An 18,856-nucleotide genomic window follows, 5' to 3' on the forward strand; every position below is an offset into this window, starting at 1 on the left:
GAGGATCAGCGTGGCGGATGTGTTGTTACCTACCCTTACCACCTGGGGGCAGCCCGTCAGGAAGTCCAGGATCCAGTTGCAGAGGAAGGTGTTTAGTGTCCTTAGCTTAGTGAGGAGCTTAGAGGGTACCATGGTGTTGAATGCTGAGTATGTAGTCAATGAATAGCATTCTCACATAGGTGTTCCTTTTGTCCAGGTGGGAAAAGGCAGTGTTGAGTGCAATAGAGATTGCATCATCTGTGGATCTGTTGGGGCGGTATGCAAATTGGAGTGGGTCTAGGGTTTCTGAGATAATGGTGTTGATGTGAGCCAAGACCAGCCTTTTAAAGCACTTCATGGCTGCAGACGTGAGTGCTACGGGTCGGTAGTTATTTAGGCAACTTACCTTAGTGTTTTGTGCACAGGGTCTATGGTGGTCTGTTTTAAACATGTTGGGATTACATAGTCAGGGACAGGTTGAAAATGTCAGTGAAGACACTTGTCAGTTGGTCAACACATGCTCGGAGTACATGTCCTAGTAATCCGTCTGGCCCTGCTGCCTTGTGAACGTTGAACGGTTTAATGGTCTTACTCACATCGGCTACGGAGAGCATGATCACACAGTAGTCCGGAACAGCTGATGCTCTCATGCGTGCTTCAGTGTTACTTGCCTCGAAGTGAGCATAGAAGTAATTTAGCTCATCTGGTAGGCTTGTGTCACTGGGCAGCTAGCAGCTGTGCTTCCCTTTGTAGTCTGTAATAGTTTGCAAGCCCTGCCACATCCGACGAGCATCGGAGCCGGTGTAGTATGATTCAATCTTAGTCCTGATTTGACGCTTTGCCTGTTCGATGGTTCGTCAGAGGGTGTAGCAGGATTTCTTATAAGCTTCCGGATTAGAGTCCCGCTCCTTGAAAGCGGCAGCTCTACCCTTTAGCTCAGTGTTGATGTTGCCTGTAATTCATGGCTTCTGGTTTGGGTATGTACGTACGGTCATTGTGGAGACAACGTCATCAATGTACATATTTATGAAGCCAATGACTGATGTGGTGTACTCCTCGATGGAATCGGAAGAATCCCAGAACATATTCCAATCTGTGCTAGCAAAACAGTCCTTTTGTTTTTGTTTGCAAGCACGAATGAGGAGGATAAAACTATGGTCAGATTTGCCAAATGGATGGCGAGGGACAGCTTTGTACACATCTCTGTGTGTGGAGTAAAGGTGGTCTAGAGTTTTCCCCTCTGGTTGCACATTTAACATGCTGGTAGAAATTAGGTTAGAGTTTTCCTGCATTAAAGTCCCCGGCCACTAGGAGCGCTTTCTGGTTTACTTATGGCCATATTCAACTCATTGAGTGTGGTTTTAGTGCCAGCATCGGTTTGTGGTGGAATGTAAACAGCTCTGAAAAATACAGATGAAAACTCTCTTGGTAAATAGTGTGGTCTATAGCTTCCTCTTCCTCAGGTGAGCAAAACCTCGAGACTTCATTAGATTTCGTACACCAGCTGTTGTTTACAAATATACATAGACCGCCACCCCGTCTTACCAGAGGCCGCCTGTTCTATCCTACCGAAAAATATGAAAACCCGCCAGCTGTATGTTAATGTCGTCGATCAGCCACGACTCTGTGAAACGTAAGATATTATCATTTTTAATGTCCCGTTGTTAGGATATACGTGATCGTAGTTTGCCTATTTTATTATCGATTGATTGTATGTTGGCTAATAGGACCGATGGTAAAGGTAGATTACCCTCTCGGCGTCAGATCTTAATAAGGCACCCAGATCTTTGTCCATGATACCTCTGTCACTTTCTCCTGCGAATTACGGGAATGAGGGTTTTGTTATGTGTCTGAAGTAAATCCTTCCTGTCTGACTCATTGAAGAAAAAGTATTCATCCAGTATGGGGTGAGTAATAGCTGTCCTGATATCTAGAAGCTATTTTCAGTGGTAGAAACATTATGTAAAAAATAACATACACAAAATGTTTCTACCACCAGCCCACCTGGTTGTGCTGCTGCTCCAGTTTCAACTGTTCTGCCTGCGGCTATGGTAACCTGACCTGTTCACTGGAAGTGCTACCTTGTCCCCGGACCTGTTGTTTTCGACTCTCTCTCTCTCTGCTGTCTCGACCTCTGAATGCTAGGATATGAAAAGCCAACTGACAGTTACTCCTGGAGGTACTGACCTGTTCCACACATCCTCAATCCAGAGTTTTTCTAAAAAAAATGTATACATTGTAGAATAATAGTGAAGACTTCAAAACTATGAAGTAACACATATGGAAATAGGAACCATGTAGGAACCAAAAAAAGTGTTAATCAAAATATATTTTACATTCCTCAAGGTAGCCACCCTTTGGCTTGATGACAGCTTTGCACACTCTTGGCACTCTCCGAACCAGCTTCTTGAGAAATGCTTTTCCAATAGTCTTGAAGGAGTTCCCACATATGCTGAGTACTTGTTGGCTGCTTTTCCTTCACTCTGCGGTCCAACTCATCCCAAACCATCTCAACTGGGTTGAGGTCGGGTGATTGTGGAGGCCAGGTAATTTGATGCAGCACTCCATCACACTCCTTGGAGTTCTTACACAGCCTGGAGGTGTGTTTGGGGTCATTGTCCTGTTGAAAAACAAATGATAGTCCCACTAAGCGCAAACCAGATGGGATGGCACATCGCTGCAGAATGCTGTGGTAGCCATGCTGGTTAAGTGTGCCTCGAATTCAAAATAAATCACAAAGTGTTACCAGCAAAGCACAAATCACCACTCCTCCATGATTCATGGTGGGAACCACAGATGCGTTGATCATCCGCTCACCTACTCTGCGTCTAACAAAGACACGGTGGTTGGAAACAAAAATCTAAAATTTGGACTCATCAGAACAAAGGACAGATTTCCAACTGTCTAACGTCCATTGCTCGTGTTTCTTGAACCAAGCAAGTCTCTTCTTATTATTGGTGTCCTTTAGTAGTGGTTTCTTTGACCATGAAGTCCTGATTCACGCAGTCTCCTCTGAACAGTTGATGTTGAGATGTCTGTTACTTGAACTCTGTGAAGCATTTATTTGGGCTGCAATCTGAGGTGCAGTTAACTCTAATGAACTTATCCTCTGCAGCATAGGTAACTCTTGGTCTTCCTTTCCTGTGGCGGTCCTCATGAGAGCCAGTTTCATCACAGCGCTTGATAGTTTTTGCGACTGTTCTTGAACTCTTTGAAAAAGTTATTGAAATGTTCTGGATTTAGTGACCTTCATGTAATGATGGCCTGTTGTTTCTCTTTGCTTATTTGAGATGTTCTTGACATAATATGGACTTGGTCTTTAACCAAATAGGGCTATCTTCTGTATACCACCCCTACAACTGATTGGCTCAAACGCATTTAGAAATAAAGAAATTCCACACATTTACTTTTAACTTTTTATGGCTGGGGGGCAGTATTGAGTAGCTTGGATGAATAAGGTGCCTAAAGTAAATGGCCTGCTCCTCAGTCTCAGTTTCTAATATATGCATTTTATCATTAGTATTGGATAGAAAACACTAAAGTTTCTAAAACTGTTTGAATGATGTCTACAACAGAACTCATATGGCAGGCAAAATCCTGAGTTGAAATCAAAACAGGAAGTCAGAAATCTGAGCTTTGTATGTATTCACCAAATCAAATCAAATTTTATTTGTCACATACACATGGTTAGCAGATGTTAATGCGAGTGTAGCGAAATGCTTGTGCTTCTAGTTCCGACAATGCAGTAATAACCAACAAGTAATCTAACTAACAATTCCAAAACTACTGTCTTATACACAGTGTAAGGGGATAAAGAATATGTACATAAAGATATATGGATGAGTGATGGTACAGAGCAGCATAGGCAAGATACAGTAGATGGTATCGAGTACAGTATATACATATGAGATGAGTATGTAAACAAAGTGGCATAGTTAAAGTGGCTAGTGATACATGTATTACATAAGGATGCAGTAGATGATATAGAGTACAGTATATACGTATACATATGAGATGAATAATGCAGGGTATGTAAACATTATATTAGGTAGCATTGTTTAAAGTGGCTAGTGATATATTTTTACATAATTTCCCATCAATTCCCATTATTAAAGTGGCTGGAGTTGAGTCAGTGTGTTGGCAGCAGCCACTCAATGTTAGTGATGGCTGTTTAACAGTCTGATGGCCTTGAGATAGAAGCTGTTTTTCAGTCTCTCGGTCCCAGCTTTGATGCACCTGTACTGACCTCGCCTTCTGTATGATAGCGGGGTGAACAGGCAGTGGCTCGGGTGGTTGTTGTCCTTGATGATCTTTATGGCCTTCCTGTAACATCGGGTGGTGTAGGTGTCCTGGAGGGCAGGTAGTTTTCCCCCGGTGATGCGTTGTGCAGACCTCACTACCCTCTGGAGAGCCTTACGGTTGTGGGCGGAGCAGTTGCCGTACCAGGCGGTGATACAGCCCGCCAGGATGCTCTCGATTGTGCATCTGTAGAAGTTTGTGAGTGCTTTTGGTGACAAGCCAAATTTCTTCAGCCTCCTGAGGTTGAAGAGGCGCTGCTGCGCCTTCTTCACGATGCTGTCTGTGTGAGTGGACCAATTCAGTTTGTCTTTGATGTGTATGCCGAGGAACTTAAAACTTACTACCCTCTCCACTACTGTTCCATCGATGTGGATAGGGGGGTGTTCCCTCTGCTGTTTCCTGAAGTCCACAATCCTCTCCTTAGTTTTGTTGACTGTTGAGTGTGAGGTTATTTTCCTGACACCACACTCTGAGGGCCCTCACCTCCTCCCTGTAGGCCGTCTCGTCGTTGTTGGTAATCAAGCCTACCACTGTTGTGTCGTCCGCAAACTTGATGATTGAGTTGGAGGTGTGCGTGGCCACGCAGTCGTGGGTGAACAGGGAGTACAGGAGAGGGCTCAGAACGCACCCTTGTGGGGCCCCAGTGTTGAGGATCAGCGGGGTGGAGATGTTGTTGCCTACCCTCACCACCTGGGGGCGGCCCGTCAGGAAGTCCAGTACCCAGTTGCACAGGGCGGGGTCGAGACCCAGGGTCTCGAGCTTGATGACGAGCTTGGAGGGTACTATGGTGTTGAATGCCGAGCTGTAGTCGATGAACAGCATTCTCACATAGGTATTCCTCTTGTCCAGATGGGTTAGGGCAGTGTGCAGTGTGGTTGAGAGGGTGTCAGGTAGGGTGGAGGTGATATGGTCCTTGACTAGTCTCTCAAAGCACTTCATGATGACGAAAGTGAGTGCTACGGGGCGGTAGTCGTTAAGCTCAATTACCAGAGTCCCCAATGAAGTCCCCTTGAGATATGAGTGATGTTGCACTGCCTAGGGGTTTCACTAGATGTCAACCATCAATATAAATCATAATGAAACTTCTATGATGTTCTGGGAGTGAATGATAGCAGAATCAGTCAGGTGTCTGGCAGTCAGCCATTCTCTGATCATGTTTATTCCTCATGGTAGTCACTTGCGTTCCATTGCTCACGAAGACAAGGAGTACTCCAGTTGGAACTTTAATTAAGCTATATGTTAAAAACACCTTAATGATTGATTCTGTACTTAGTTTGAAATGTTTCTTCGACTGGTAATATTACTTTTTGAAGTTTTGTCCGATATAACGCTGACAGAATTAGCGTTTGGATATGTATACCAAACGCGCTAACAAAAGAAGGTATTTGGACATAAATAATGGACATTTTCGAACAAAACAAACATTTATTGTGGACCTGAGATTCCTGGAGTGCCTTCTGATGTAGATCATCAAAGGTAAGGGAATATTTGTCATGTAATTTCTTGTTTATGTTGACGCCATCTTTGCGGCTGTGGTGTTTTTACTTCTGAGCACTGTCTCGCATGGGTTTCTTTTTCCGTAATTTAAAAAGAAAATCTGACACAGTGGTTGCATGAACTTTATCAAACAAAACATGCATTTATTGTGTAACATGAAGTCCTATGAGTGTCATCTGATGAAGATTATCAAAGGTTAGTGATTCATTTTATCTCTATTTGTGCTTTTTCTCTCTCTTTTGCTGTGTATTTTAGTGAGTTGTTGGTGACCTAACATAATCGTTTGTGGTGCTTTCCCCGTAAATCCTATTTGAAATCGGACACTGTGGTGGGATTAACAACAAGACTACCTTAAACTATATAAAATACATGTATGTTTGAGGAATTTTAATTATGAGATTTCTGTTCTTTTGAATATGGCGCCCTGTACTTTCACTGGATGTTGTTATATCGGTCCCAGTAATGGGATCTCAGCCATAAGAAGTTAACAAGTCACACCTGTTAAATGAAATGCATTACACCTCATGAAGCTGTTTGAGAGGCCAAGAATGTGCAAAGCTTCATCAAGGCAAAGGTTGGCCACTTTGAAGAATCTAAAATATTTAGATTTGTTTAACACTTTTTTGCTTACTAAATTATTCCATATGTGTTATTTCCTAGTTTTGATGGCTTCACTATTATTCGACAATGTAGAAAATAGTCAAAACAAAGAAAAACCCTGGAATGAGTAGGTGTGTCCAAAGTTTTGACTGGTACTGTAGATCGCATCGGGGTTAGAACTTAAAAAAAAATGTATCTTCACAATTATACAATGGTCAGAGTTTTTCAATTTGGTATCTGTAATGCAAGCAATTGGGCAGTGTTCACTGATATCATTTGCAAAACCACCACTAGCCAAATAATTATGGGGACGGAGGAGTTTACTAGGTATTTTACAGTCATCCAAGGGTAGGTTTCATTATCAGCGTCAAGTTGAACTCAAGACAGATATTCTTAAACTGATCTGTGGCATGTGTAAACCAATCAAGATTGAGATCTAAAACAATCAGTTCAGTTACCAGAAGGGGTTTAAATAATCATAAATAATACCAACAGCTTCCGCCAAAGTGGCTGGGGGGGCGGTAGACTGCAGCAATTAATGTATGCATATTTTGGCTTATGGACACTTTTATAACCAACAGCTCAAATATTTTGGGGCAAGAGAAAGCATGATGCAATACAGAAGGTCTTACATAAATAAACTTTTAAAAAAGAGGGAGGGTTGGCTATCACATTCAACACCATAAATGGCAACGTCCTTTTCCATAATCAAATTATTCAGCCAGGTCTCTGAGATAACCAGAACGTCTGGCCTAGTGTCATGCACCCAAACATCCAGAAAGTCCAGTTTAGAGATTAGGCTTTGCACATTTAATGGAACAGTCCAAGCCCTCTGCGAGATTTGAAAACATCAGGAGTATCCATGGTGACACAGGAGTCAATAGACCTGGATGAGCTTGCCAGGGCACAAGGCCAGCGAGGGCACAGGGCCAGAAATGATAGGACGTTTTTAGTTATCCAGCAGAGACCCAATCAGTTATTCAAAGTCCTGTTTCAGCCATTCAGAGCTATCATTCCTAATGTCATTAAATCCCACATGGACTACAACAGGATCAATTTCCGTGTGCTGACTTAGAACAGTCAATCCCAGGGGTAGCACAGGGTTTTTGCTCCAGAAACCAAGGCGTTTCTTAACATAGAGCTGCTTAAGACAAGGGCCGGCGAAATGAAAGAGAAAATCTGCCCATTCTCACGCCTGGCATGATGATTCGGGAGGACGTGCGAGAGGCGGAATCTCGCACGCCCTCAACTCTTGGCACACGGTTCGAGCCTCCCATAACCAACAAAACCTAATTTACCACAGAAGCAACAGGGAAGCATCCGAACCCAACGCGGAAGCCCCCAGGGGCGAAGGCACCGGAACTTCTGTATCCAGGGCGGCGAAGCTGTTTGAAGTTTGTATCCTGCCAAAGGCTGCTGCTTTTGACTTCTATGGTGAGTGATGTGCCTCCCTGGCTGGTTGGCAGGGTCATGAATCGGAACATCCACTAACTCATCAAAAAGGATTCAATTTTCCAGGGAAGGGGGAGACCCCTTCGGGGAGGGATCCCTGCAGAGCACCAGCTGGTCGGTTACGGAGAGACGACGCGGCAGCAACACTCCCATCATCAGGTCAGATTGGCGTTCAGCTACCTGAGTAGACGAGAAAGTAGGCGGAAGTGGATTCCCCAGTAGCTTGTGTAAGCTTGCTACTTGTTTGCTAAGAGTAGCCACTTCACCTCTATGTCTCCTCTGTGAGCAAACATTTGCCACATTGAAAGTCCGGACGGTCCACATTGTCCCGTAATAAATATGTAAATATCACACCCACGTGTTGTATGATATTTCCATCCTAGTGTGAAGTCACTCCAGGGTATGATATTCAAAACCTTGGCGGAAGTCCCGCCCCCCTTATAAATGACAAGATATGATTGACAGTTTGACAGAAGCCATCCTATATAAACTTACTGATGCTGTTCTGCACACCACTGTTGTATTGCGCAGTTATTTGCACAAATCTTGCCATTCTCCTTCGACCTCTTATCACAAGCCTTTTTCGCCCACAGGACAGCCTCTGACTGGATGTTTTATTTGCCGCATCATTCTCAGTGAACCTTACACACTGTCGTGCGTGAAAAGCCCAGGAGGACGGTCGTTTCTGACATACTGGAACCAGCGCACTTGGCACCGACAATCATACCATCCTCAAAGTTGCTTAGGTCACCCGTTTTGCCCATTTTAATGTTCAATCGAACCGTAACTGAATGCCTTCAAGCCTGCTTTATATAGCAAGCCACGTGCCTCACTGTCTGTAGAGGCGAACCATTTGTGAACAGGGTGGTGTACCTAATAAACTTAGTGTATATGGGCACATCCTATATTGATATCACCATTACGCAAGCAATACTGTTTCAATTTAACCTTCTCTTACCCAGGCATGTCAAAATAGGAAAGGAGTAAACAGAAAAGCACAGGTGGATATGACACATTTTGGGCTTTAGTGAGTTCCTGTGCTCAGAGGCTCTGGATACGTGCCTAGGGGGCCTGGTCAAAAGTAGTGCCTTATTAAGAGAATAAATAGGGTGCCATTTGGGACTCAGCTTCTGACATCACAAGGCTTCCCACCGGCCCACTCCTTCCTTGTTCTTGATTGATCAATTAAGGTAATTGATTAGTTATAAAACGGTTGACTAGGTCTTAAATTGGACACAAATTGAAAGGAAATAACAAAAATCTGCCCAGGTATAAAGGTACAAAACTCATAACGTTGTTTGGTTTTAATGGAATATTTTCATTACATTCTGCTTCTATTGGTCAAAGCTTCTGAGGGCATAAGTTAATGTGAGAACATGAATCATACTACATTTGGGCTCCTATACAGTGTCAACACCAGTAGGATATTCACAGAATAACATACAAATATGAAGACAGACATTTGAAAGTGTAAACATATTGCTGACAGATCAGACCCCTACCACAAATGACATTACACTACCACACTTACTGTAGGTTCTAGATACACTCCTTTTACTTTGTGGAATGGTATAGCTCTGTCTCAGGGGTGGACAGTGTGTATGGTGGATGGAAACATTCTAAGGGGCAGATTCCCGGACACAGATTAAGCTTAGTCCAGGACTAAAATGCTATCTCAATGGGGATTCTCCATCCCGGATGTGTCCGTAAAACTGGCCATAAAAGTAGTCCCAGATCTAATTGTTGATCTTCAGAACAAATAGGTTGTTAGAGGTCAGGACGAACAGTCTCTCATTGGTGGCTCTGAAGCCAAGGACAATGTTGTTTGACTCCAGGCTGGCCACCTGTTGCTTAGCAACCTGGCCCACCTGACGACCCTGCATCCTGTTGAACAGGACTGTGTCCACCGGCGACGGCTGCCGGTAGATGAACACCCGGCGAAGACACTCCCCCAAAGCGGCATAGGAGAAGTTTGGGGGGCAGGTGGCAAATTTCTTGTCACGTTTCGACGCCTGGACGTAGCCTAGGAGATCCGAAAAATGAGAAAGAAAATTAGTAAGTTGGAAGAAAACCTTCTACTCATCTCCAAAGACACTGAGAAACACAGGGCTTATTGTGACAAACATCAGCCACACAGGAATTAGCATTGAACTAGCTCAAGATGGCGCCGAAAGACATGGCAGCTCTGCTTCTAGCTCCTAAGCAACTTTGCAGTATTTTCTTTTTTTGTGTTATTTCTTACATTATTAGCCCAGAACGTTTTTTTGTGTCATTACATACAGCCGGAAAGAACTTTTGGATATCAGAGCGGCGGTAACCAGCATTACGACCAGCAATACGACTTTCCCGAATTGGATCCCCCAGGGCAATTGAACTTATCCCAGAGGCTGCACCAAGACACCACCGGCAGAAAAAAAGGTATTCGGAGTGGACTTCTAGTCCAACTCAGGAGACGTGCACACCATCCACTGCTTCAGAGTATATTAGGGTAGGAGGGTAGCCTAGTGGTTAGAGCATTGGACTAGTAACCGGAAAATTCAAATCCCCGAGCTGACAAGGTACAAATCTGTCGTTCTGCCCCTGAACAGGCAGTTAACCCACTGTTCCTAGGCCGTCATTGAAAATAAGAATTTGTTCTTAACTGACTTGCCTGGTTAAATAAAGGTCAAATAAAAAAAATTTAAAAAATTAGTCGCTAATGTTCAGTCTCTGGACAATAAAGTAGACAAACTCAGGGCAAGGATCTCCTTCCAGAGTGACATACTCTGTTTCACGGAATCAAGGCCCTCTCCAGATATACTGTCCCCGTCTGTACAGCCAGCGGTGTTCAGTACATCGCGCAGACAGGAATAAAGAACTCTCCAGGAAGAAGGCAGGTCGTGCTGTATGTTTCATGATTAACTATTCATGGTGTGATTGTGATAACATACAGAAACTCAAGTCCTTTTGTTAACCTCTCTGGGATATGTGGGCCACCCCCAGGTGGTGAAGGTACGACACAACACCTCCACTTCGCTGATCCTCAACACTGGAGCCCCACAACGGTGCGTGCTCAGCCCCCTCCTGTACGCCCAACTAAATCATAAAGTTTGCAGACGATATAACAGTATTAGGCCTGATTAGCAACAATGACAGGACAGCCTACAGGGAGGAGATGAGTGCCCTGGCGAAGTGGTGCCAGGAAAATAACATCTCCCTCAAAGTCGACAAAACGAAGGAGCAGATCGTGAACTTCAAGAGACAGCAGAGGGAGCATGCCCCCATCCACATCGAAGGGACCGCAGTGGAGAAGTTCCTCGGGGTACACATCACTGACAATCTGAAATGGTCCACCACATAGACACTGTGGTGAAGAAGGTGCAACAGTGCCACTTCAACCTCAGGTGGCTGAAGAAATTTGGCTTGGCCCCGATGACCCTCACAAACTTTTACAGATGCACAATTGAGAGCATCCTGTATCACCGCCTGGTACGGCAACTGCCTGCCCTCCAGGACACCTACAGCACCCGATGTCACAGGAAGGCCAAATATATAATCAAGGACATCAACCACCCGAGCCACGACCTGTTCACCCTGCTACCATCCAGAAGGCGAGGTCAGTACAGGTGCATCAAAGCTGGGACCGAGAGACTGAAAGAGAGCTTCTATCTCAAGGCCATCACTGCTAAATAGTAATCACTAGCCGGCTACCACCCAGTTACTCAACCCTGCACCTTAGAGGCTGCTGCACTATATGCATAGACACGGAATCACTGGTCACTATAATAACGTTTACATACTTCTTTACTCATTTCATATGTATATACTGTATTCTATTCTACTGTATTTTAGTCAATGCCACTCCGACATTGTTACTCTTAATATTTATATATTTCTTAATTCCATTCTTTTACTTTTAGATGTATGTGTATTGTTGTGAATTGTTAGATACTCCTGCACTACTGGAGCTAGGAACACAAGCATTTCACTACACCCGCAATAACATCTGCTAAATATGTGAATGTGAACATGTTAAATAAACTCAGTCTGAGGCAATGTATTAGCACAAAGATGCCATCTGAAAACAAATTTGTTTCCCTGATTTAGAGTTGTAAGAGGTGTGTCTGAGGTGTTGACAGAACTGCCAGTACTAATAATTACTCATCTAAAAAGTTTCTACACGTACCGAGGGCGTTGAAGGTGGCGATGTGTTCCCACATGTTGCTGGGCTGGTCCGGGCGGGGCTGCCACAGCAGGGCATCCACGTCATGACGCAGGCAGAAACTAGGCATCTCAGATGGGTTCAAGTCCACCGTGAACAGGTACTGATGACTCCCCAAGTTCACCTGGAGAAAGAGATATACTGTAGTAAGACTTTATTAGTCCCAAATAGATGGTTTGTAGATGTAGACATTTCAACTAACTTTCCACTAACCCTAACCCTTATCCGTAACTTAAAGATATGCAGTTCTTCATCTGGCATCTCTCTTCATCCCTCCAATCATAGCTTTTAGAGCTCAGTGAATCTCAACTCGATTAAAAAAAAGAAAAAAAGTAAAATAGTTCCCTCAAACAAAACCATTATGGTTCCTTTTAATCAATTATGCATTAACACCATCCATGAAACATACACAACATTCCAAATTAAGTGTCTATTAACTGGAGGACAGAAAAACAATCAATAGGGACAGAGAATCAAAGTATTCTAATCAGGAGAGGACATGGAACCAGTGCATGCAACCAGTTTTTCTGAATGCATCAGTCTGCCTTCATTATTCCTCCCGCAGCGGAGGCCGGAAGAGAGAAGGCGAAAGTAAAAGAAAGAGAGCGTGACAGAGAGAGATAGAATCAGAGAAAAAGAGAAATTTAGAAAGACAAAGAGAAAGCCAGAGAATGATTGAGTCCCATTTTGAAGCACATGTTCAGACAATTTATACCATGACCTTGTTCTCTTTATACACAACCCTGTGCTATTATTGTATTGAAAGGTCTGATCATCCAGTGTTTCACATGTGAATCTCTTTGCCAACAAGTTTTATTGGTAGACAGTTCTCCCCTCCAGTTTCCATGCTCACTTGACATCTATTTAACATTTGAATCATAAACAGGCCTGTAAGTGATTGATAGTTGGCGGTTGGTGACAGTTTCACGGACGTGGAACAATCCTCAAAGCTATAGTTCCCTTTTTTGTGGCTGCGTCCCTCACATTATGTCAAATCAGCCAATTGGGATTTCAGAAGTCTTGTTTGTGTAAATAGAATGACAATGAATGTTGTCGACAATAGCTTTGGCCGTAATTTAAAGTCTGCAACGACGTTCAAACATAATAAATTATGTAAGAGTAGAGTAAAGCACTACCCTCTGCTCGGTTGGATGCCGAGCAGTTGCCATACCAGGCGGTGATGTAGCCGACCAGGATGCTTGCGATGGTGCAGCAGTATAACTTTTTGAGGATCTGGGGAACCATGCCAAATATTTTCAGTCTCCTGAGGGGGAAAAGGCGTTGTCGTGCCCTCTTCACCAATTTCTTGGTGTGTTTGGACCATGATAATTTGTTGCTGATTTGGACACCAAGGAACTTGAAACTCTCGACCCGCTCAACTACAGCCCCTTCGATGTGAATGGGGGCATGTTCGGCCCTCCTTTTCCTGTAGTCCACAATCATCTCCTTTGCCTTGCTCACGTAGAGGGAGATGATATTGTCCTGGCACCACACTGCCAGGTCTCTGACCTCCTCCCTATAGGCTGTCTTATTGTTGTCGGTGATCAGGCCTACCACTGTTGTCGTCAGCAAACTTAATGATGGTGTTGGAGTCATGCTTGGTCACACAGTCGTGGGTAAACAGTTGGTCACACAGTCGTGGGTAAACAGGGAGCACAGGAAGGGACTAAGTACGCACCCGAGGGGTCCCCCGTGTATAGAATCAGCGTGGCAGATGTGCTGTTTTCCACCCTTACCACCTGGGGTGTTCAAATAAACCTACCATTAAAATTATAGACTGATCATTTCTTTGTCGGTGGGCAAACGTACAAAATCAGCAGGGGATCAAATACGTTTTCCCCCTCACTGTAGCTATTACAGACTCGGTCAGGTTGAAAATGTCAGTGAAGAAACTTGCCAGTTGGTCCGCACATTCTCTGAGTACACTTCCTGGTAATCCGTTTGTACCTGCGGCCTTGTGAATGTTGACCTGTTTAAAACTACGGAGAGCGTGACCACACAGTCGTCCGGAACAGCTGGTGTTCTCATGCATGCTTTTGTGTTGTTAGGCTCTAATCTATGGATTTCACATGACTGGGAATACAGATATTCATATGTCGGTACCTTAAAACAAAGGCAGGGGGCATGGATCAGAAAACAAGTAAGTATCTTGTGTGACCACCATTTGCCTCATGCATCGCAACACATCTCCTTTACATAGAGTTGATCAGGCTGTTGATTGTGGTCTATGGAATGTTGTCTTACTCCTCTTCAATGGCTGTGCGAAGCTGCTGGATATTGGCGGGAACTGGAACACGCTGTCGTACATGCCAAACATTGTCAATGGGTGACATGTCTGGTGAGTATTCAGGCCATGAAAGACCAGACATTTTCAGCTTCTGGGAATTGTGTACAGATCCTTGCGACACAGGAGCGTTCATTAGCCTGCTGAAACATGAGGTGATGGTGGGGGATGAATGGCACGTCAATGAGCCTCTGGGGTCTCATCAGGGTATCGCTGTGCATTCAAATTTCAATCGATAAAATGCAATTGTGTTCGCTGTCTGTAGCTTATGCCTGCCCATACATCACAACCCCAAAGCCACCATGTGGCACTATGCTCACAACGTTGACATCAGCACACCACTTTTTTTTGACGAGTATGGCCTTATTTGTATTACAGCATATTGGATGAATGTCATTCTCATTCCAATCACCCAGTTCAACATCGATAGGTTTAGGCTACTACATGATACTCACATTATCCCTATACCCATAAACATATACAGTTGCTACAACCTAGTCTATGAATGAATGTTTACAGTGTAGGTGCACACAGGTCGAGAGAAAAATATGAGGTGACAGACAGTGACACACATGACAGCATCTAGGGTGTAATCATCAGTCCAACAGTTTCAAACGAGAGTTTCTATTGGACAAATTCAGGGATGTTTATCCCCATTTCAGAAACGTTTTTTCAAAAGAATCAGCAGAATGAATACACCCGTGATAACACGTAAACACAGTTCACTTTCATAGCAGCCATGTTGTATTCCTTCTTGCATCTTGGCCTATCCACAGGGAGTACTAGAAATACCCATGAGACCATAGGCTAACTGGTAAAATGAACATGGAGGGGGTACTTCAGGGGTACTCTGGGCAGAGCATCAGTTTGTGGTACAGTAGCCGAAAAGTTGAGAACCATTGGCCTAAATCATTGTCATCATATTTGCTAAAGTAACGTCATAATCAACATACAGTGCATTCAGAAAATATTCAGACCCATCAACTTTTTCCACATTTTGTTTTCCGTTTACAGTCTTATTCTAAAATAGATTAAATAAAACATTTTCTTCATCAACACACAATACCCCATAAAGCGAAAACAGGTTCAGAATTTCTTTATTTATTAAAGGATTCAAGTGCAGCCTGTTTCCATTGATCCTTGAGAAGTTTTTACAACTTGATTGGAGTCCACCTAGGGTAAATTCCATTGATGGACATGATTTGGAAAGACACACACCTGTCTATATAAGGTCCCACAGTTGACAGTGCAGGCCAGAGCAAAAACCAAGCCACGAGGTTGAAGGAATTGTCCATAGAGCTTAGAGACAGGATTAAGTCGAGAGACAGATCTGGGAAAGGGTACCAAAACATTTCTGCAGCATTGAAGGTCCCCAAGAACACAGTGGCCCCTATCATTCTTAAATGGAAGAAGTTTAGAATCACCAAGACTCTTCCTAGAGCTGGCTGCCCAGCCAAACTGAGCAACCAGGGGAGAAGGGCCTCACAAAATTCAGAATGAGACTGATATGAGGAAATTATTAATTGGTGACTGATATGATATCTATATATTCTTGATTTAATTCGGGAGACGGTAACTCATTAATAAACAAACTTTTCCCATGGTGCCCCACATTTCTAATGAGTTAATTGTTACATGATTAATTTAAATTGAGTAAACATTTTACGTAGTAGGTAATTATTCGATAAATAGCAGTCATCACGCGACAGTAGCTAAGATGGGGAGAAATCTGTCCAACTACAACTGGCTCAGAACAGGGTAGCACGGCTGGCCCTTAAATGTACACGTAGAGCTAACAATAATATGCAAGTAAATCTCTCATAACTAAAGGTGGAGAAGAGATTGACTTCATCACTAATTGTTTTTGTAAGTGAATGCACAGAGGTGTCTGCCTAAACTACTAGCACACAGCTCGTACACCCATGCATACCCCACAAGACATGCCACCAAAGGTATCTTCACAATCCCCAAGTCAAGAAAAGACTATGGGAGGCACACAGTATTAAATAGAGCCATGGCTACATGGAACTCTATAAAACATCAGGTAACTGATGCAAGAAGTAGAATCAGATTTTTAAAAACAGATAAATATACACCTTATGGAACAGCGGGTACTGTGAAATGACACACACAAAGGCACAGACACACATACACATGATAAAGATATGCACTCTACACACATGGATTTTGTAGATATGTGAGTAGAGGCCTGAGAAGCCACACTTAATGTGTTATGAAATGTAATGTCATGTAATATTTTAAATTGGCTGTTGCCAATGTGAATTTCTGGATTTTTTTTCTCATTTTGTCTGTCATAGTTGAAGTGTACCTATGATGAAAATGACAGGGCTCTCTCATCTTTTTAAGTGGAAGAACTTGCACAACTGGTGGCTGACTAAATACTTTTTTGACCCACTGTATATGTTTATTATACCGGTTGATACAGGGCTCATATGTGAAACTATTCTAACTGAAAATGTTCTTTCACAGTGGCACTGACTCCGACTGGAAAGCCCTTCCTCTCACAGAAAGCCTTCAGAGAGCAGCTCATCAAGGAGCTTGCTGGCTACAGCACCACTGCACCAAGCCCTGTCCCTTCTGCTCCTGCCACAAGTGTTCATCTGCCCAAATATATTTGTGCAGGCATGGATGTGCCTAAGGGCCAAAAGGGCACAGCATGGAGGTATTGCTGTGTTGTTTGCAAGATGAAGTCTCCCATCACATGCACCACATGCTCAGTGACCCTCTGCTTTACATCAGAAAGAGACTGCTATAACATCTGGCATCAGCAGCAGAAGAGTTTTGGCAAAGTTGGTGGGGTTATATGGCAAAGTGGGTGGGGGCTAGGGTCAGTATGTTATATCTGGAGTACTTTTCCTGTCTTATCCGGTGTCTTGTGTGAATTTAAGTCTGCTCTTTCTTTCTCTCCTTCTTTCTCTCAGAGGACCTGAGCCCTTGGACCATGCTTCAGGACTACCTGCCATGATGACTCCTTGCTGTCCCCAGTCCACCCGGCCTTGCTGCTGTTCCAGTTTCAACTGTTCTGCCTGCGGTTATGGAACCCTAAACTGTTCATTTTTACTCTTGAGGTGCTGCCCTGTTGCACCCTCTACAACCACTGTGATCTCCACCCGGCACAGCCAGAAGAGGACTGGCCACCCCTCATAGCCTGGTTCCTCTCTAGGTTTCTTCCTAGGTTTTTGCCTTTCTAGGGAGTTTTTCCTAGCCACCGTGCTTCTACACCTGCATTGCTTGCTGTTTGGGGTTTTAGGCTGGGGCTATATAAATTGATTTGATTTGATAGACTGAGGATCTTCCAAATATTGAAAGTGTGTAAATAGTTACCCATGTTATTTTGTAAATGTATATATATATTTTTTTTCTTTAAATTTTTTTGGGGGGGTGTGTTAGAATACCATTTTGGTATTTTGTATATAGTTATTTGTTTCAAAATGTATACCTTCACCAATTTGGCCACTTGGGTACATTTGGGCTACTTGTGTGGGACACCTGGGTGACTTCATGATAAATGTCATGTAGCACACTCATTTTGGAAGTTATCATTCTGAAACTTTGTACAAGTACTGTTGCCCTCTTATATTTTTCACTGAAATTGTCCCCATCATCCTATCTGAATGTTTATTTTATCTTGTTCATTTTAAAGATACAAAAATAAAAATCATATGTTTTTTTTCATAGTTTTATCTAAACCAGATCTATTGTGTTATATTCTCCTACATTCAATTCACATTTACACAAACTTCAGAGTGCCGTCTTTCAAATGGTACCAAGAATATGCATATCCTTGGTTCTGTGCCTGAGCTACAGGCTGTTAGATTTGGGTGTGTCTTCAGGCGGAAATTGCACAAAGTAGGGGGGTAGTAGAGGTTTTAATGGAGGCCAACTTAAATCTGTTTTACCTCATTTCTACCAGCATGTCACATGTGCAACCAGAGGGAAAAAAAACTCTAGACCACCTTTTCTCTACACAGAGAAGTTCTCCATCGCCCTCCATTTGGCATATAATTATGTCCTCCTGATTCCTGCTTAGAAGCAAAAACCAAAGCAGGAAGTACCAGTGCCTCGCTCAATACGGAAGAAGTCAGATGATGCGACTACACCTGTAAGACCCACATAGGTCTCAGATGTGGCATAAATCCAGAAAAAAAACATTAACAGCAGGATTCTACCAGCAGCTTGTTAATTCTTACGTGTCTTTTCTGTGGCCTGGAGTTTTTCCTTATCTCATGACCTGGTCAGGTAAAACTCTGGGTCCTATTTATAGGATATGACAGTCCAACATTTTTACTAATGACCCGACCGGGCAAGTTGGCCAAATATCTACTGGCCGAACAGAATGTGTTTAATATAATTTAGCAACGTAAGTCATTACTCCATTCTTAAGAATTGCATTGTCTTAATTGCATTCATTTTTGTTTCTAAAGTATGTAATTTTGAGAATATCCCCCCCTCTCAAAATAGAATGCTGCCCCTTTAAGACAATTCCGTTTCTGAAAAAGATATCGACCTGGCTGCAGTAGGCT

General features: G+C 43.3%; 1 protein-coding gene across 2 annotated transcripts in view; it reads right to left on the reverse strand.

The window, feature by feature from the left end:
• Positions 1-6,677: 6,677 nt before the first annotated feature.
• The window catches only part of LOC139391688 (NudC domain containing 1), a 35,375-nt gene continuing 23,196 nt past the window's right edge, over positions 6,678-18,856 (reverse strand). The window contains exons 9-10 of one of the 2 annotated variants that reach the window (XM_071139131.1): positions 11,993-12,152; positions 6,678-9,850 (exon numbers count right to left, since the gene is read on the reverse strand). In XM_071139131.1, coding sequence (XP_070995232.1) covers positions 9,564-9,850; positions 11,993-12,152 — 447 coding nt within the window. In that variant the 3' untranslated portion in view covers positions 6,678-9,563. The remainder of the gene's footprint in view (positions 9,851-11,992; positions 12,153-18,856) is intronic. The other variant, XM_071139130.1, reaches the window with a different exon arrangement.

This window comes from Oncorhynchus clarkii, chromosome 32, assembly GCF_045791955.1.
Source record: "Oncorhynchus clarkii lewisi isolate Uvic-CL-2024 chromosome 32, UVic_Ocla_1.0, whole genome shotgun sequence".
Lineage (NCBI taxonomy): Eukaryota > Metazoa > Chordata > Actinopteri > Salmoniformes > Salmonidae > Oncorhynchus > Oncorhynchus clarkii.